The following is a 20,302-nucleotide window of genomic DNA, read 5'->3' as shown; positions in this document are numbered from 1 at the left end:
ATATAAAATATTAGTCATGAGGTCACACTGAATATTAAGATATTAAATAGTATTCATGAGATCACTGTATATTAAGAAAATAATTCTTATTCATGAGATCACACTGAACATAAAGATATTAAACATTAAACATGAGTTCAGCTCTCGATGTGAACCAGGAACAAACAGTTCACACCAATAGACCTGAAATTATCCGGTTATAATTTATAATCATACATGATATATTTATAAGGAGCCTCACAAACTGAAGGGTATGCGTGTGAAACAATAATAACATATTTAATCCCAAGTGAAACCTCAAGATAATAAATCATAACAGGAAACAGAGTGACATTAATAATACGGTTTATTCATATCAACACATTTACATACAGAGTGGAGCCAGTCTGGACTGAACCGCTCCGGGTCAAGGTCTGGACTGAACCAGAGTCTGCAGAGTGACGGCCACCTGGTCAGCTGACATGTGGTCCACGGAGACGCTGCTTTCTTTCCCAAAGTCTGAACACAAAGATCAATATTAATAGTTATATTATAGCAGATATTGACTGATTCCAATCAATATAATATTATGATGAAGATTTAAACACTGTAAATGAAACAATGAAAGCAGTTGAAGTGTCGACTCACCATACCGGGCCCAGACCCGGGCCTGGACTCCAGAACACTCTCTGATCCGGATCGGGAAGTCTGGGTTGGAGGTCTTCAGGGTCACATAGTGCTGCTCCACAAAGTCTCTGAAAGAGTCAGAAAACCACTTTGTTTACCTGTGAGGTCAGTGGGCGGGGTCAGCCCGTCTCAGATGTTAATATAATGAAAGTCAGCTAAACTAATAGATTAATAACATTAGATATATTATTATTGACATTTATTCGGGGACAGTACACGGGCTACTGTGGCCGGAGCCTCCGTTAAACATGCAGGCTTCACCGTCTGCTTCCGGGTCAGAGACCAGCTAGTAACACAAACAACAACAACAACAACAACAACTTCACTCGCTCAGCCAATCCCAGGTACGTTCATGTGTCCCGCCCACCCCCACAGGTAGCTAGGATGATTGACAGGTTGCACAGCTACACAGGTCATGAGACCTTCACTGACCTCCTGAACTCAGTAACTCAACAAACTTCTTCCTGTAAACACAATACCACTTCTAGCAGGTTGACTTTACGTGTCACTCCGTCCGTTACACTATATATACACAAATGATTATTAAAACAAAGCCTTCCGCATGAGAGCAGCTATCGGTTAGATCTTAACTGCTAGTTAGCTGTTAGCGGCTAGCTCGGTTCAGCCTCTAAACTCGGGTCATAGTTCGTAAAGTACCGAGTCTTCCCACCTCAACTGGCCGGCTCGAAGCTCACCTGGCCCCCTTGCTGGCTGCGGAGTTCTGGCAGAGGTGCACGCGGATCTCCCGGAGGTTTTTACCCAAACTGGAGCCGAGACTCCTCACTGCTGCGGCCGCCATCTTAGCTTCTTGGTGTCTACCAAGGACGTTTCCAGGGTTCTTTCAGCCCGGAGTTTTACCCTCAGGCTGCTCGATGGGTGGTTGAGCCCTCAGACGATCCTCACAGGCATGCAAATATAATTAAAGTACCCAAAGTTCATTATTATTTAGAATGATAGATATTATATTATTGTATTAAAGTATTAATCACTTTAATGTTTCAGCTGGTAAAGGTGGAGCCTATTGAATACATCATCATTTATTAATGGATCCTATTTAGTTTTAATCGTGATCCTTTAAGTAACTAAAGTTATTAAATATATAGAGTTCAGTCAAAAGCACAATATTTACCTCTCAGATATAGAGGACGAGAAGTAGAGAAGAGAGTAGCAGAGAACTTTACAAGTACCTCATACGTGTAAAGTACTTGAGTAAATGTATTAAGTTACTTTCACCAGTGCAGATAGGAAGTACTGGACTGAAGGTTTTGTTGTGTACTTTATACTTTCTTTTACTTTATAGCTTTATACTCATCTCAGAGGGAAATATTGTACTTTTTACCATTCTACACAATAGCTTTGAATGGGTGACTGTGGGTTCTATATTTTTATTGTATAGCTCTTTTATGATGATTTTAATTTTTCTAACATTACAGGACCACATCATCCGCAAACAGCAGAGAGGCGATCCCGAGACTCCCGAACCGGATCCTCTCCGCCCCCTGGCTGCGCCTAGATATCCTGTCCATGAAGGTCATGAACAGGACCGGTGATAAAGGGCAGCCCTGGCGGAGGCCAACACCCACCGGGAACGTGTCTGACTTACTACCGAGGAGACGAACACAGCTCCTACTGCAGGCATACAGAGACCGGATGGCCCGTGACAACGGGTCCGGCACCCCATACTCCTGCAGCACCCCCCACAAAAACCCCCGAGGGACCCGGTCGAAAGCCTTCTCCAGGTCTACAAAGCACATGTAAACTGGTTGGGCAAACTCCCAGGACCCCTCCAGTAATCTTGCGAGGGTAAAGAGCTGGTCCACTGTTCCACGACCGGGACGGAATCCGCACTGTTCGTCCTGAATCTGAGGTTCGACAAGCGGTCGGAGCCTCCTCTCCAGCACCCTGGCATAAGCTTTTCCCGGGAGGCTGAGCAGTGTGATACCACGATAGTTCGAGCACACCCTCCGGTCCCCCTTCTTGAAGATGGGAACCACCACCCCGGTCTGCCAGTCCATGAGCACTGTTCCCGACCCCCATGCGACACTGAAAAGGCGTGTCAACCAAGACAGCCCAACAATGTCCAGCGCTTTCAGCATCTCAGGGCGGATCTCATCCACCCCTGGCGCCTTGCCACCAAGGAGCTTTTGACTACCTTAGCGACCTCTGCCAGGGATATGGGTGAATCCACCCCAAAGTCTTCCGGCGCTGCCCCCTCTCCGGGGGACATGTTGGCCGGGTTTAGGAGTTCCTCAAAGTGCTCTTTCCACCGCCCGACGATGTCCCCAGTCCGGGTCAGCAGTTTCTCCCCCCTGCTGAGAACAGCCTGGGGTAGACCCTGCTTTCCCTTCCTGAGCCGTCGGATGGTTTGCCAGAACTTCCTTGAGGCCAACCGAAAGTCCTTCTCCATGGCCTCCCCGAACTCCTCCCATGCCCGAGTTTTAGCCTCCGCGACCATCGTCGCTGCAGCCCTTCTGGCCCGCCGGTACCCGTCAGCTGCTTCAGGAGACCCCAGTGCCAGCCAGGCCCGAAAGGCCTCCTTCTTCAGTTTGACGGCTTCCCTCACCCCCGGTGTACACCACCGGGTTCTCGGGTTGCCGCCACGACAGGCACCGATGACCTTCCGGCCACAGCCCCGAGCAGCCGCGTCCACAATAGAGGCTTTGAACAAGGTCCACTCGGATTCCATGTCCCCAGCCTCCCTCGGGATTTGTGAGAAGTTCTTCCGGAGGTGGGAGTTGAAGACCTCCCGGACAGGACCCTCTGCCAGACGTTCCCAGTTCACCCTCACTACACGTTTGGGCTTGCCAGGTCTCTCTAGCAGAGTCCCCCGCCATCTGATCCAACTCACCACCAGGTGGTGATCAGTTGACAGCTCTGCTCCTCTCTTCACCCGAGTGTCCAAGACATACGGCCGCAGATCAGATGATACGATTACAAAGTCGATCATTGATCTCCGGCCTAAGGTGTTCTGGTACCAGGTACACTTATGAGCCACCTTATGTTCGAACATGGTGTTCGTTATGGACAAACTGTGGCTAGCACAGAAGTCCAACAACAAAACACCATTCGGGTTCAGATCGGGCAAGCCGTTCCTCCCAATCACGCCTCGCCAGGTTTCTCTGTCATTGCCCACGTGAGCGTTGAAGTCTCTCAGGAGAACTATGGAGTCGGCAGGCGGCGCCCTTTCCAGGACCCCTCCCACCGACTCCAAGAAGGCCGGATACTCCGAAATGCTGTTCGGTGCATAAGCACAAACAACAGTCAGAGCCTTACTCCCCGCAACCCATAGGCGCAGGGAGGCGACCCTCTCATTCCCCGGGGAAAACTCCAACACAGCGGCGCTCAGCCGGGGGCTCGTGAGTATCCCCACTCCCGCCCGGCGCCTCTCATCCTGGGCAACTCCAGAAAAGGACAAAGTCCAACCCTTCTCCAGGAGCTTGGTTCCAGAGCCCATGCTGTGCGTGAAGGTGAGCCCAACTATATCTAGCTGGTACCGCTCCGCCTCCTGCACCAGCTCCGGCTCTTTCCCCGCTAGTGAGGTGACGTTCCACGTCCCTAGAGCTAGTCTATGCCGCCGGCGATCGGCCCGCCCAGGTCTCCCGCCTGGCCCGCCGCCCGGTCTACATAGCACCCGACCCCGATAATTCTCCCTGCGGGTGGTGGGTCCACAGGGTGACAGCTGCTCCATGTTGTTCTTTCGGGCTGAGCCCGACCGGGCCCCATGGGCGAAAGCCCGGCCACCAGACGCTCGCCGACGAGCTCCCCTCCTGGGTCTGGCTCCGGGAGGGTGCCCCGGTTTCCCTTGTCCGGGCAAGGTAGCTTCAGTCCGTGGGCTGCTTATCATCAGGGTTTATTGTTGGTATTATTATTATTATTATTATTATTATTATTATTATTATAAGACCTTTAAACACTTTTAGTACATCCATCCATCCATCCATTTTCAATACCGCTTATCCTCATTAGGGTCGCGGGGGCGCTGGAGCCTATCCCAGCTGACATAGGGCGAAGGCAGGGGACACCCTGGACAGGCCGCCAGTCCATCGAGGGCACACTTTTAGTACATTCAGCTGATAATAGATGATAAGAAAAAAGGTTTAAGTTTAAAGTACTTCTCCCACCAATACGTACATATTATTATATAATAACTGTTAATCTCCAACTAATCATTCAGTCTTGTGATCACAGGTTATTAATATTTTTTATTATCATTATTATTGTTATTATTATTGCTATTATATTTATTAATAATAATTTAAAAAATCAACATGTGTTTATGTTTATTATTATTCCTATTATGACTATTATTATTATGGTTATTACTATTATATTACTATTTGTATTATTGTTATAATTGTTATTATTATCATAATTATTATTGTTACTATTGTTATTATTGTTATTTTTATTATATTACTATTATTATTATTGCAATTATTGTTATTATTAAAATTTGTATTAATGTTATTATCATTGTGATTGTTATTATTATTATAAATAAAACCGCACATAAACGGTGTCTCTGGGTTGTACAACAAACTGACGAACGCCTTTTGAGAAATTTTAGAAATCAAACAGTTAATCAATGAATCAATAACATAACCCAGAAGATGAATTAATAATGTATGTTTTTAAGAACTTAACTTTTCAAGATGATAATTGATGTTAAACGTGAGAAAATCAGCTGTTTCCTGTTTCCACTGATATCAGACAGGAAGTGACTGATCTGATCTGAGCTCAGTTTGATGCTCAGCAGACGAGCAGCTGAGAGATTTTAAGCACAAACTGATCCAGAACTAGAACCAGAACCAGAAACCAAAACCACTTTGCCTTTGTCAACTGGAAACGGGTTAGAAGTAATATTGTGAGAAATATATATATAAATAAAATCTAATTTCCCAAAACTCCTCTGAAGACTTCCAGAACCGGAAGTCTTCAGAGGAGTTTTGGGAAATTAGATTTTATTTGTAAATTGAACTAAGATAACTAAGAACTAAAGTAAAAAAAAGGTAAATTCTCTGTTTTACAGACTTTAATTAACGGATTATTTCACCGTTAAAAGAGAGAATTATCGTCTCAGATGAAACAAAGCAGATCAAACATGCTAATTGATTATAATTCAGAACAGCTGCTGGATGCTGTTCCCTTTTTCCAGTCTTTATGCTAAGCTAAGATAGCTGTTTTCCTCAGTTTCCAGTATTTATGCTAAGCTAGCTGTTTCCCTCAGTTTACATTCTATATATGCTAAACTAAGCTAGCTGTTTAACTCTGTTTCCAGTATTTATGCAAAGCTAGCTGTTCCCTCTGTTTCCAGTCTTTATGCTAAGCTAAGCAAGCTGTTCTCTCTGTTTCCATTATTAATGGTAAGCTAACTAATTGTTTCCGGTATTTATGCTAAGCTAGCTGTTTCCAGGCTTTGTGCTAAACTATGGTAGCTGTTTCCAGCATTAATACTAAGCTCAACTTGTTTTTCCAGTATTTTTGCCAATCTAGGCTGGTTGTTTCCCCTCTCTTTCCAGTATTTGTGCTAAACTAAGCTAGTTATTGTCAGTATTCATGTTAATCTAAGATAGCTGTTTCCAGCCTTTGTGCTAAACTAAGACAGTTGTTTTTAGTATATATGCTAAGCTAGCTGTTCCCTCTGTTTCCAGTCTTTATGCAAAGCTAAGCTAACCAGCTGTTGTGCAGGCGAGAGGTGGCATCAGAGAGGAGAACTGTTGAACTGTCCCTTTAAGACGAGTCGTGATGACATCAGCAGCTGGATGAGGCTTTGCTTTATTGAGAAACGGGATTATTTGGTTTTATACAGTTAAACCTTTGAGCATCACGTCTCGAGTTCAGGATTCTAGATTTGAGGAAACAAAGCAGAAAATCCTCTTTGATCGTTCGTCTCTTCGGCTCAGTTCCTCGTGACGAGTTCATAAGCGTTAGCAGAAAGTGAGCAAGCTGCACATGCGTCATCACTGTGAACGATAAAAGAAAACAAAAATGTGCTTTTTATCATCCGTGTTTCCCATCAATCCGGCCTTCTCCCCTCGCCGGATCCCTTCGTCGTTTCTCGTTCAGAAGCTGCTGGATCCGTTTGTTGTGCGTTCGCTCGCGGGCTGGCGGCATCCGCGGCACAAAGAGGTTCTGTCCTCTCGCGGTGTCCATCCCCACGACCCGGTACGGGACCTCGTCCACCGAGTTGTTCTCCTTCTTGGAGAGCGAGAAGAGGGAGGACGACCTTGGCGAAGGTTCGGCTCCGGTCTGGAGGCTCCTTCCTCCCGACATTCTGCTCTCTGAGGAAGTGGCGGTGATGATGACATCAGAATCAGCTGACGTCATTGTCGGGAAGTCTGGGATGGCAGACGGGGTTGAACTTTGACCCTCAACACGTACCACAGGGACTGTAGCAGAGGGCATTGTGGGAGTTTTCCACTTGAATAAATGTGGGGGAGCAGTTGTTTTTGGTCGCCTTGTAGCAGTGGTAGTGATAGTAGTACTAGTACAAGCACTGGTAGTGATAGTAGTACTAGTACTAGCAGTGGTAGTGATAGCAGTACCAGTACTAGTAGTGGTAGTGATAGCAGTACCAGTACTAGTAGTATGTGGAATGATGAGAGGGTGGGTTAAGGCAAGAGAAGGATCCTCATAGGACGAGTACTCGTTATAATCCTCATACTCCACGTACACAAAGTCCGTGCTGCTCTTGCTGGTCGGGGGCGGAGTCACAGTGGCGCTGAGAGACGGCCTGCTGGTGATGTCACTGGTGATGTCGGACCAGGAGGACGTTGAGGTCTTCGTCTCCGTGGTTAAACTCCAGGAACTACAAGTCAACGAAAACAAAAAGAAGATTACTGACATCAGATCAGGTTAATTTGCCGTCTAGCTTTTAGCGGAGCGTTCCGGCTCCGACCTGTTGGCCGTCGGTAGGAAAGGGTTGCTGGAGTTGCTGGAATGGCTGGAGTTGCTGGAGTTGGTGAGGTTGCTGCAGGACTTGCAGCACATCTTCCGGTACCCGGCGATGGAGCAGTACCGACTCAACACCTCCATCCGGCAAAACACAGAGCGGTCACCTCGGCATCGATGCCCTGGAGACAAGTTGGACCACCAGAGCAGAACATGTGACCAGTGAGACCATCGCGATGGTTTCAGGTTCAAACTGAGACACAAAAGAAAACTCTATTGACAATGATTTTAACACAAAATACCCTCTTGTGGAGGCTGTTGTAAAACCTGGTCCTCATGCATGATCTGACGATGTCATCAAATCTCACACCTGGTATAAACATCCTTTGCACAGAAAGAGTGCACCTGCAGCTATTATTTTGACAGCCAACTTAAGAAAACAGGAAGTTTATTTTTAAATATAACTTTAAACCACCAGTTGTCATCAAAGAAGGAGGGAAAAACAGAAAGGAGGAAGAGGAGGAATATGTGTGATTTACTGGAGGAGATCTTTGGAGCTGGGAAGTCTGGGTTGGACCTGGACAGCCACTGAATGATGGCATTCTTCTGGTCGCCTGCAGGGGGAGACAACCACTCAGCTAGCTACACACAGACTACAACTCAGAGCATTACTCCCGCTCCTTCACTCCACACTTATTTGGTATGTGATTGGTCGATGCCTACCGCTACAGGGAGGAGGCTGGCAGGTGCGGGTCTTGATTGGTGGAAAAGCACTGCAGTTATGGACTGAACCCTCGGGGCTCAAACACGCAACCTGACGCTCCTGAGTCCCGTTTCCGCATGACACTGAACACTACAAACATAAACATAAACATGTTGGTCAAACTCAGATGTTCAGTTATTGATCTGGATTTAATGTGTATTATGTCCCAAGTGGCTGTAGGTAATCATGAAAGAAGTTACATTTAGTTCAGATAGGAGAAAAGTAGAAATAGTCCAGATAGAAGAAAGGTAAAGGTAGAAAGGAAAGAAGGAAGTTAAAAGTAGTCCCTAAAGTATGAAGGTAGAGGTCATCCTAAAGAAGGAAGTTGGAGGTAGTTCAATTCAATTCAGTTTACTTTGTATAGCCCAATATCACAAATTACAAATTTGCATCAGAGTCCAGAAAGAAGGAAGATATGTAGTCAATAAAGAAGAAAGGTAGTGGGAGTCCCAAAGGAGAAATGTAAAGGTAGTCTAAAAATAAGGAAGTTACATGGGCGACATTGAATCTTGTTTAAAACTGCTGGCTAAAGATGAGCGTAGTTACAGTAACATTATAATACACGCCGGCGGTAATGACTCCCGACTGCGGCGGTCGGAGGTCACTAAAATTAATGTGGAATCGGTGTGTACTTATGCCAAGACAATAACGGACACCGTAGTTTTCTCTGGCCCTCTCCCCAATCTGATCAATGATGACATGTATAGCCGCATGTCGTCATTCAACCGCTGGTTGTCCAGGTGGTGCCCAGCAAACAATGTGGGCTACATAGATAACTGGAGGACTTTCTGGGGAAAGCCTGATCTGATGAGTCCAGACGGCATTCATCCCACTTGGGATGGAGCGCGTCTCATTTCTGTGAACATGGCCAAGTTGATTAGCGGACTTAATCCATGACCCAGAGTTCAGATCAGGAAGCAGAAGCAGAGTTGTAGTCTTCCACCCTTCTCTGCACTTCCATCTGAGCAGTTACCCACCCTTAACCTTAACTCTATAGAGACTGTGTCTGTCCCACGGCCACTTAAATTAAGTAAATCCAAAGTAACCAGAAGAGGAGTCATACAAAATAACCTCATAAAGGTTAACATCACTACTGCAACAGTGCAACAAAACAGGATAATTAAATGTGGACTCCTAAATATTAGATCTCTGTCATCTAAAGCTGTATTAGTAAATGATTTGCTTTGGCCACACCCTCCACCTTGTTCTTACATATGGCATTGACATTGAGCATTTGGAGGTCTTCCCACAGAACCCTCTTCTGTCAGACCATTACCTCATAACTTTTGAGTTTATACTCCCGGAGTGTACACCGTTAGTCAAAAGTTTCTACACCAGATGTCTAACTGACAGTGCTGTAGCTACATTTAAAGAAGCGATTCCTTCTGCATTTGATTCAATACCACGTCTCAATGTGACGGAGGACTCCTGTGCTAACTTTAGTCCGTCCCAGATTGATCATATTGTCGATAGTGCTACAGGCTCACTGAGAATGACACTAGACTCGATAGCCCCACTGAAGAAAAAGACAGTGAGGCAAAGGAGGTTTGCTCCCTGGTAGAACCCTCAGACCCGAGACCTAAAGCAAACTTCACGAAAGCTTTAAAGCATATGGCGTTCCACCAATCTGGAAGAATCACGCTTAGTTTGGAGAGATAGTCTTAAAACATATAAAAAGGCTCTCCGTAATGCCAGAGCAGCCTATTACTCATCAGTAATAGAGAAAAATAAGAACAACCCCAGGGTTCTCTTTAGCACTGTAGCCAGGCTGACAGAGAGTCACAGCTCTGTGGAGCCGTGTATTCCTATAGACCTCAGTAGTAATGACTTCATGAACTTCTTCAATGAAAAGATTTTAACTATTAGAGGCAAGATTGATGATCTCTTGCCCTTAACTACTACCGATCTGTCATCAAGAGGAGTGGCCTTGGAAACGGCTATATGACCTGGTGTATATTTGGATAGCTTTTCTCCCATTAACCTAGACCAATTATCCTCAACGGTTTCTACTTCTAAACCGTCTACCTGTCTCTTAGACCCCATCCCAACGAGGCTGCTTAAAGACGTGTTGCCTTTAATTGGCACCTCTCTGCTGGATATTGTTAATGTGTCTTAGCTAACAGGCCATGTACCACATTCCTTCAAAGTAGCTGTAATTAAACCTCTCCTGAAGAAGCCCACTCTTAATCCAGAGGTGTTGGCTAACTACAGACCAATCTCTAACCTTCCCTTCCTCTCTAAGATCCTTGAGAAAGTAGTCGCAAATCAGTTGTGTGACTTTCTACATCAGAATAGTTTATTTGAGGAGTTTCAGTCAGGATTTAGAAAACACCACAGAGACAGCACTGGTGAAGATTACAAATGACCTCCTAATTGCATCAGATAAAGGACTCATCTCTGTACTGGTCTTGTTAGACCTTAGTGCTGATAAAGGACTCATCTCGGTACGGGTCTTGTTAGACCTTAGTGCTGCGTTCAACACCATTGATCATGACATCCTATTACAGAGACTGGATCAGTCGATTGGCATTTCAGGTACCACACTAAGTTGGTTTAAATCCAATTTTTCAGATCGATCTCAATTTGTATTTGTATACGATGAAGCCTCAATGACCACCAACGTTAATCACGGAGTTCCACAAGGTTCTGTGCTTGGACCAATTTTAATTTACCTTATATATGCTTCCTTTGGGCACTATTATCAGGAAACACTGCATAAACTTTCATTGCTATGCAGACGATACTCAATTATATCTATCGATCAAACCAGAGGAGACCAACCAGCTTGCTAAAATTCAAGAATGTCTTAAAGACATAAAAACATGGATGACCTGCAACTTCCTGATGTTAAACTCAGACAAAACTGAAGTTATTTTACTGGGCCCTGAACACCTCAGAGATCAATTATCTGGTGATGTGGTTTCTGTAGATGGCATTGCCCTAGCATCCAACACCACTGTAAAGAATCTCTAGTTATCTTTGACCCAGACTTGTCCTTTAACTCCCACGTTAAGCAAATCTCAAGGATTGCATTTTTTCATCTACGTAACATTTAAAAAATCAGGCACATCTTGTCTCAAAAAGATGCAGAAAAGCTGGTTCACGCGTTTGTTACTTCCAGACTAGATTACTGCAACTCCTTATTATCAGGCTGCTCTAATAAGTCTCTTAAGTCCCTCCAGTTGATCCAGAATGCTGCAGCTCGAGTACTCACACAAACTAAGAAAAGAGATCACATGACTCCTGTATTAGCTGCTCTGCACTGGCTCCCTGTAAAATCAAGAATCACATTTAAAATTCTTCTCCTCACCTACAAAGCCTTGATTGGTGATGCACCATCATATCTTAAGGAGCTTGTAGTACCATATTGCCCCACTAGAGAGCTGCTCACTAAATGCGGGGCTACTTGTGGTTCCTAGAGTCCTAAAAAGTAAGATGGGAGCCAGAGCCTTCAGTTATCAAGCTCCTCTTTTATGGAACCAGCTTCCACTTTCAGTCCGGGAGGCAGACACAGTCACCTCATTCAAGAATAGACTTAAGACTTTCCTCTTTAATAGTGCTTATAGTTAGGGCTGAATCAGGTTTGCCCTGATCCAGCCCCTTGATATACTGCTATAGGCTTATAGGCTGCTGGGGGATGTTTTAGGATACACTGAGCACCTATCTCATCTTCTCTCTCTCCTTATGGATGAATTTACATCTCTCCATTGCACCTTATTAACTCTGCTTCCTCCCCGGAGTCGTTGTGACTTCACGTCTCATAGGGTCCATGGGACCTGGAGGTGTCTGATGCTGGTGAGCCGGCCTCCCATTGGCCCTGCTGATGCCCCGCCCCCCCTCCTCTCTACCTCCTTCTGTTTCATGGATTGGAGTTCCATTCATACATTGTCATATTCATGTAATGTGTTTATGTAACTCTGTAACTCTGTTCATTCTGAACACATGACATCTATTCTTCTGTCCATCCGGGGAGAGGGATCCTCCTCTGTTGCTCTCCTGAAGGTTTCTTCCCTTTTTTCCCTGTCAAATGTTATTTTTGGGGAGTTTTTCCTGATCCGATGTGAGGTCAAAGGTCAGGGATGTCGTATGTGTACAGATTGTAAAGCCCTCTGAGGCAAATTTGTAATTTGTGATATTGGGCTATACAAAATAAACTGAATTGAATTGAGTTGAACATGTAATCCAGAAAGGATAAAGGGGAAGTAGTCTAGAAAGAAGGAAGTAAGAGGTAGTCCAGAAAAAAAGGGGAAGTAGAAGTCATCCAGATAAAGGAATAAAATGTGAGAAGACGATGTGAGAAGTAGTCGAGAGAGAATTAAATTAAAGGTAGTCCAGAACGATTGACTAGGAGGTAGTCCAGAAAGAAGGAATTTCAGGGTCGTCGAGAGAGAAGGAAGGCAGACATAGTCCAGAAAAGGAAGGTATGATAATTCCTTGTGGTAAAATGACTTTGTGACTCTGAATAGTTTGAGACTTTTTACCGGGGTCCAGGGCCCAGCTCTCCAGGAAGCTGGACAGGGTAAACGATTGCAGGTTTGTTTGACTTCTGGACGGTTATCACCGCAGAGTTTGCTGTGCACTGAGCGCTGCCCCCTGTTGGACAGCTGCTGGCAGGTCACCCAGCGGCGCTGCCATCCTGTCTGACCACAGGTGGCACTGCAGTCCTCCCACTCAGCGGTCACCCAACTGAGAGGACAGAAACAGTAGCATTTCATACAATAAACCAATATCTGCACTCTTTTCCCTTTTTGAAATATTTTTAATATGAACAAATTCTATGGTTCAAGTTTTATAATTTTTGATTTTTTTTATAACAATTTACTATTTTGAGTGTTGCATTGAAAGTGTTTATCTACATCATTAAAATGTGATTGGTTGACAGGTGTTACCGTGGGGCGCTGCTGGTGTCACCTTGGGGGGCTACAGGTGTTGCCGTGGGCGGCTGCAGTTGTTGGTGTTGCAGGTGTTACCTTGGAGGGCTACAGGTGTTTGTGTTGCAGGTGTTACCTTAGGGGGTTACAGGTGTTTGTGTTGCAGCTGTTAACTTGGGTGGCTATATGTGTTACCTTGGGGGGTTGCAGGTGTTACTGGGTGGGGCTACAGGTGTTACCGTGGGGTGCTGCAGGTGTTGGTGTTGCAGGTGTTTACCGTGGGGTGCTGCAGGTGTTGGTGTTGCAGGTGTTACCATGGGGGGCTGCAGGTGTTACCTTGGGGAGTTGCAGGTGTTGGTGTTGCATGTGCGGCTGATGGCTCTCGGTTTGTGATTTCGGAGCAGAACGTCCTCTGAACCCATTTTCCCATCAGCCTTCCTTCTGCAGCCGAACCGTGTGTACTGTTTCCCTGCCAAGCAAACAACAAGGTTAACTACCATGACTGTTAACCTGGTTAGGGTAAGGCATGGTGGTTAACCTAACTCTGGTTAAGAGTTTTGGCTTAAAGGTTAGGGTTATGACCAGAAGGTTGGTACCTCCTCCACAGGGCTTGGAGCAGTGCGACCACTTCTTCAGCGCCCACTTGTAGAAGATGGCGTCCTCCTGCAGCAGGTGGACTCCAGCGAGGATCGGAGATGATCCTGGATGACGTACTTATAGGACACCGTCACCTTGGAGTCTCCGTGGGAACGGACCTGAGGGACGGAAACACAGGAAGGCGTTTTGTTCTGATTTAGACTAAAAAACAATATGAGTTGGACATCCTGTGGCGACTTACTAACCATGAGCAGGACTCCATACTTGAGGGGCCCTGTGGTCTGGACGGACTCCTGCTCCTCGGTGTTGCTGTACTCCCACGCCGAACCCTTCTCGATCACCACTCTGGATTCGGGCAGCTCGTCTTCCTCATTGAGAAAGAGGTGGCCCGTCTCCTGGTTCGTCAGCGCTAGAACAGGAAAAAAGGAAGTTAAGGTTCTCCACAGAATGACAGAAGTTCTTCCTGTTGGACTGAACAGGCTCCTTCCCCCTCTTACCCAGATGTGAGGGTTCCTTTAAAGTCCTGGATCAGCAGATGCCGGGCTCCTTTGGGGATCTCCAGGATCTTTAGGTAACCTAGCAATGGTAACCATGATCCTTTATTGGTCAGGAATGAAGACTTTCTAGTGAATGATTGACATCAAACTAAAGGAGCTCCAGACCTGGTTTCTTGGTGCTGCGGGTGAAGTTCCCTTTGATAATCTTACAGCTGGAGTTATCTCCTCCACAGACTCCACATCGATCCTCCTGGTGGTCCGAGGCGATCTGTCCATCACAACCAACATGCTGCACGAGGAGAGAGGACACAAGGACAAAGGGCAGATCTCAGGGAGAGTCCACCTGAAGCACATCTCATCTTCCAAATATTATCTATTCAGATTTCTGAACTCTGATCAGATCTGTACGACCCTGCCTGTTTGGACTCCTCCACCTTAACTCTGCCCCGGTACAACCCTACCTGTTTGGACTCCTCCACCTTAACTCTGCCCCGGTACAACCCTACCTGTTTAGTCTTCTCCACCTTACCTCTTACCTGTACGACCCTGCCTGTTTAGTCTTCTCCACCTTAACTCTGCCCTAGTATGACCCTGACTGTTTGGAGTTCTCCACCTTAACTCTGCTCCGGTACGACCCTGCCTGTTTAGTCTTCTCCACCTTGCCTCTGCCCTAGTATGACCCTGACTGTTTGGACTTCTCCACCTTGACTCTGCCCTAGTACGACCCTGACTGTTTGGACTTCTCCACCTTGACTCTGCTCCGGTACGACCCTACTTGTTTAGTCTTCTCCACCTTGCCTCTGCCCCGGTACAAGCCTGCCTGTTTGGACTTCTCCACCTTGACTCTACCCTAGTACGACCCTACCTGTTTAGTCTTCTCCACCTTGACTCTGCCCTAGTACGACCCTGACTGTTTGGAGTTCTCCACCTTGACTCTGCCCCGGTACGACCCTGACTGTTTGGACTTCTCCACCTTAACTCTGCTCCGGTACGACCCTGCCTGTTTAGTCTTCTCCACCTTGCCTCTGCCCTAGTACGACCCTGACTGTTTGGACTTCTCCACCTTGACTCTGCTCCAGTACGACCCTACTTGTTTAGTCTTCTCCACCTTACCTCTTACCTGTACGACCCTGCCTGTTTGGACTTCTTCACCTTAACTCTGCCCCGGTACGACCCTACCTGTTTAGTCTTCTCCACCTTACCTCTTACCTGTACGACCCTGCCTGTTTAGTCTTCTCCACCTTACCTCTGCTCCAGTACGACCCTACTTGTTTAGTCTTCTCCACCTTACCTCTTACCTGTACGACCCTGCCTGTTTAGTCTTCTCCACCTTGCCTCTGCCCCGGTACGACCCTGACTGTTTGGACTTCTCCACCTTAACTCTGCTCCGGTACGACCCTACTTGTTTAGTCTTCTCCACCTTGCCTCTGCCTCTGTACAAGTCTGCCTGTTTGGACTTCTGCACCTTAACTCTGCCCTAGTACGACCCTGCCTTGTGTGTTTTAATACATTTCTGCTCACTACTGACCATTTCGTTGAATTGCGAGTCCTTACCACCACCCGTTACAGTATACTAGGTATACTACTTCATGTTATACTTTACTGAGATAAATGATGTTGTACTACGCATATAACTTTTTTCATACTTTACTGAGATAAATTATGTTGTACTACGTACACTACTTTATATTATACTTAACTGTGATCAGTTATTTAATAGTAAGTATACTACTTCATGCTATACTTTACTGTGATGATGTATTAATACTTTGTACTAGTGAGATAATATTAATACTTCAGTGAGATAATATAATAGTACTTTGTATTAGTGAGATGATTTATTAATACTTTGTACCAGTGAGATGAACTAAAACAAAATAAAGACCTCACACTCTCCTTGGACGCAGACGCTGTGGGCGTCGTCGTAAGAGCATTGCGTCCCATCATGCACCATTCGGTTGATGGAAACCACGGCGGCCGTCTCCTTTGACTGGCAGTAGAGCCGACAGCGCTCATCAGCTGCAGAGATCATCATAGTATATGTATATCTATACACACATATATATATATATATATATATATATATATATATATATACGTATATATATATATATATATATACATATATATACATACATTTATTCAAAATTATATTTCTACATCAGAGCTACTGCAGGTAGAACATTTAAGGAGGTTAAAAAGTTAAAGAGAGGAGAGGCCACAAGTTTCCTTCCAATAACAGATTCCTGACTGATGACTTTAACATATGAACATACACACACAAACACACACACACACACACACACTCTCTCTCACACACTCACACTGTGGCTGTCTGGCTTTGAACAATCTGCTTTTTCATTTACGGTCATCAAGCTGTGTGTGTGTGTGTGTGTGTGTGTGTGTGTGTGTGTGTGTGTGTGTGTCTGTGTGTGTGTGTGTGTGTGTGTGTGTCCACTGACTGCAGATGAAAATCAACCAGTAAATAAATATAACACAAATCATCATAATAACACACAAAATGTACCAAAACATAAACCTGAAGTTAAATCAAGTCTTCACCATGAAGTGTAATGCTTCTTGTTATGGGGCCCTGCATTTTGTGTATAAAGTGTGTATTATGAGTGTGTATTATAATTGTGTATGAAGTGTGTATAAAGTATCTATAAAGTGTGTATAAAGTGTGTATTTACGGTCAGGGTGTTGGTACGGCAGCCAGTGATGTTTGATGCCTTCATGTTCCATAAATGGATTCCAGACTTTACACTGATCCTCTCTGAAAGACAACACAACAAGTGAACTACGGGTACACTGACCTGAAGTCAGTCAAGGGACTCAGATTACAGAGCGAACGATAGATCTACTGACCTGAAGTCAGTCAGGGGGGGACACTCTTCCTGGCTGCATAGCTGGAACTCGTAGCTATTTCCGAAGCAGGTGCGCCCCCCGTTGGCTGGACTGAGAACAACAACAGGTTAGAGTCTTTGATTGGTGCCTCTGATCTGTGACATCATTGATGATTGACAGCTGACTCACGCTGGAGTGTCGCAGCGCCGGGCCCGAAACCTGACCCCGCCCCCGCAGGTCCTGGAGCAGCTGCCGAACTGACTCCATGTCCCCCAGCCGCCATCTTGTCTCAGCAGGTCTGGGGTCAGTTGCCTGCAGAAACCCTTAAAACAGTGCTGCAAAGAGACAAGGTTAGCATAGCTTAGCATAAAGACAGGAGGCAGGGGGACGCAGTTAGTTAGTTAATTAATATATGAATTCAAAATATACATTTTGTGGTAAATGGTTTGGCTAGTGTAGCCTCATGCTAGTGCTCCAGTGAGGTGCAGTGCATGATAAGTAATCTATTACATACATTTATATTAACATGGTATAAGACTAATAAATACTAACATTTTAACATATAAACATGTTAACATACTAACATGCTAACAGTCAGCAGGTATCTTGTTCACTATCTTAGCTGTAGCCTGTTAACATACTAACAGCGTTTTGGACACATTGACCTGATGATGAAAAGAGGATCAATAAAGTCATGTCCATCCGGTCCAAAACACTAAAGAGAATCACTTCCTGTTGTCCAGCCAGCGTCGGAACTCAAAGTGTCCTCACCTTCCCCGGTCCACACTTTGTCCCGTCGAGCGGCGGACCTTTCTTGGTCTTACAGTAGAAGGGGTTGTTGTAGTCACTGCACCATAGCTGCTTACAGTGGTCAAGGGTGGTGTACTGGGGACACAAAGACAGACACCAGGGGTCAAGGGTGGTGTACTGGGGACACAAAGACAGACACCAGGGGTCAAGGGTGGTGTACTGGGGACACAAAGACAGACATCAGGGGTCAAGGGTGGTGTACTGGGGACACAAAGACAAACACCAGGGGTCAAGGGTCGTGTACTGGGGACACAAAGACAGACACCAGGGGTCAAGGGTCGTGTACTGGGGACACAAAGACAGACATCAGGGGTCAAGGGTGGTGTACTGGGGACACAAAGACAGACATCAGGGGTCAAGGGTCGTGTACTGGGGACACAAAGACAGACATCAGGGGTCAAGGGTCGTGTACTGGGGACACAAAGACAAACACCAGGGGTCAAGGGTCGTGTACTGGGGACACAAAGACAAACACCAGGGGTCAAGGGTCGTGTACTGGGGACACAAAGACAGACACCAGGGGTCAAGGGTCGTGTACTGGGGACACAAAGACAGACATCAGGGGTCAAGGGTCGTGTACTGGGGACACAAAGACAGACACCAGGGGTCAAGGGTCGTGTACTGGGGACACAAAGACAGACACCAGGGGTCAAGGGTCGTGTACTGGGGACACAAAGACAAACACCGGGGTCAAGGGTCGTGTACTGGGGACACAAAGACAGACATCAGGGGTCAAGGGTCGTGTACTGGGGACACAAAGACAAACACCAGGGGTCAAGGGTCGTGTACTGGGGACACAAAGACAGACACCAGGGGTCAAGGGTTGTGTATTGGGGACACAAAGACAGACATCAGGGGTCAAGGGTTGTGTACTGGGGACACAAAGACAGACATCAGGGGTCAAGGGTCGTCTACTGGAAACACAAAGACAGACACCAGGGGTCAAGGGTTGTGTACTGGGGACACAAAGACAGACACCAGGGGTCAAGGGTCGTCTACTGGAAACACAAAGACAGACACCAGGGGTCAAGGGTCGTGTACTGGAGACACAAAGACAGACATCAGGGGTCAAGGGTCACGTACTGGGGACACAAAGACAGACACCAGGGGTCAAGGGTCGTGTACTGGGGACACAAAGACAGACATCAGGGGTCAAGGGTCACGTACTGGAGGACACAAAGACACACATCAGGGGTCAAGGGTTGTGTACTGGGGACACAAAAACAGACACCAGGGGTCAAGGGTCACGTACTGGGGACACAAAGACAGACATCAGGGGTCAAGGGTCGTGTACTGGGGACACAAAGACAGACATCAGGGGTCAAGGGTTGTGTACTGGGGACACAAAGACAGACACCAGGGGTCAAGGGTTGTGTATTGGGGACACAAAGACAGACACCAGGGGTCAAGGGTCATGTACTGGGGACACAAAGACAGACACCAGGGGTCAAGGGTCACATACTGGGGACACAAAGACAGACACCAGGGGTCAAGGGTCATGTACTGGGGACACAAAGACAGACACCAGGGGTCAAGGGTCACATACTGGGGACACAAAGACAGACACCAGGGGTCAAGGGTCATGTACTGGGGACACAAAGACAGACACCAGGGGTCAAGGGTCGTGTACTGGGGACACAAAGACAGACACCAGGGGTCAAGGGTCATGTACTGGGGACACAAAGACAGACACCAGGGGTCAAGGGTCACATACTGGGGACACAAAGACAGACACCAGGGGTCAAGGGTCATGTACTGGGGACACAAAGACAGACACCAGGGGTCAAGGGTCACATACTGGGGACACAAAGACAGACACCAGGGATCAAGGGTCACGTACTGGGGACACAAAGACAGACACCAGGGGTCAAGGGTTGTGTACTGGGGACACAAAGACAGACACCAGGGGTCAAGGGTTGTGTACTGGGGACACAAAGACAGACACCAGGGGTCAAGGGTCGTGTACTGGGGACACAAAGACAGACACCAGGGGTCAAGGGTTGTGTACTGGGGACACAAAGACAGACACCAGGGGTCAAGGGTCGTGTACTGGGGACACAAAGACAGACATCAGGGGTCAAGGGTCGTGTACTGGGGACACAAAGACAGACATCAGGGGTCAAGGGTCGTGTACTGGGGACACAAAGACAGACATCAGGGGTCAAGGGTCGTGTACTGGGGACACAAAGACAGTAACACTGACTACGTCCTGTCTGACGTCTTCTGTCTGAGACAAAAGGACAAACAATCGTGGAGAAACGATGGAGAGAAGAAAACAACATCATCAAATTAAAGATTTCCATTTCCTGGGTGATGTCATTAAACGTGTCTCACACCCTGAACAGATGTTTCTGTCCCAA

The 20,302-nt window shown here is 46.4% G+C and overlaps 2 protein-coding genes across 2 annotated transcripts in view; both read right to left on the bottom strand.

Annotated features, from left to right (window-relative positions):
- Window positions 1-328: 328 nt before the first annotated feature.
- On the bottom strand, window positions 329-1,508 carry ndufa2 (NADH:ubiquinone oxidoreductase subunit A2). The gene is made up of 3 exons (XM_034550251.1): window positions 1,362-1,508; window positions 628-734; window positions 329-498 (listed from the first exon to the last, which is right to left on the bottom strand). The coding sequence occupies exons 1-3, from the start codon at window positions 1,463-1,465 to the stop codon at window positions 407-409; spliced, it is 303 nt and encodes a 100-aa protein (XP_034406142.1). The 5' UTR covers window positions 1,466-1,508; the 3' UTR covers window positions 329-406.
- A 4,932-nt stretch (window positions 1,509-6,440) lies between these two features.
- The window catches only part of LOC117743048 (A disintegrin and metalloproteinase with thrombospondin motifs 2-like), a 45,089-nt gene continuing 31,227 nt past the window's right edge, over window positions 6,441-20,302 (bottom strand). Inside the window, 16 exon segments of the mRNA XM_034550782.1 lie at window positions 6,441-7,474; window positions 7,565-7,739; window positions 8,097-8,171; window positions 8,281-8,410; window positions 12,802-13,006; window positions 13,528-13,660; window positions 13,788-13,860; window positions 13,863-13,946; window positions 14,034-14,208; window positions 14,298-14,364; window positions 14,451-14,574; window positions 16,171-16,304; window positions 16,979-17,061; window positions 17,154-17,243; window positions 17,322-17,467; window positions 17,904-18,017. Coding sequence (XP_034406673.1) covers window positions 6,667-7,474; window positions 7,565-7,739; window positions 8,097-8,171; window positions 8,281-8,410; window positions 12,802-13,006; window positions 13,528-13,660; window positions 13,788-13,860; window positions 13,863-13,946; window positions 14,034-14,208; window positions 14,298-14,364; window positions 14,451-14,574; window positions 16,171-16,304; window positions 16,979-17,061; window positions 17,154-17,243; window positions 17,322-17,467; window positions 17,904-18,017 — 2,616 coding nt within the window. The 3' untranslated portion in view covers window positions 6,441-6,666.

This window comes from Cyclopterus lumpus, chromosome 14, assembly GCF_009769545.1.
Source record: "Cyclopterus lumpus isolate fCycLum1 chromosome 14, fCycLum1.pri, whole genome shotgun sequence".
In the NCBI taxonomy this organism is placed as follows: Eukaryota; Metazoa; Chordata; class Actinopteri; order Perciformes; family Cyclopteridae; genus Cyclopterus; species Cyclopterus lumpus.
This window is presented reverse-complemented; position numbering and strand designations above follow the sequence as displayed.

Coding starts and splice junctions, on each gene's coding strand:
- ndufa2 (XM_034550251.1), bottom strand. CDS start 1,465: ATGGCGGCCGCAGCAGTGAGGAGTCTCGGCTCCAGTTTGGGTAAAAAC. Junction 735..1,361: donor GCAGCCAGCAAGGGGGCCAG/GTGAGCTTCGAG, acceptor TGACTCTTTCAG/AGACTTTGTGGAGCAGCACT. Junction 499..627: donor CCGGGTCTGGGCCCGGTATG/GTGAGTCGACAC, acceptor CTTTGTGTTCAG/ACTTTGGGAAAGAAAGCAGC.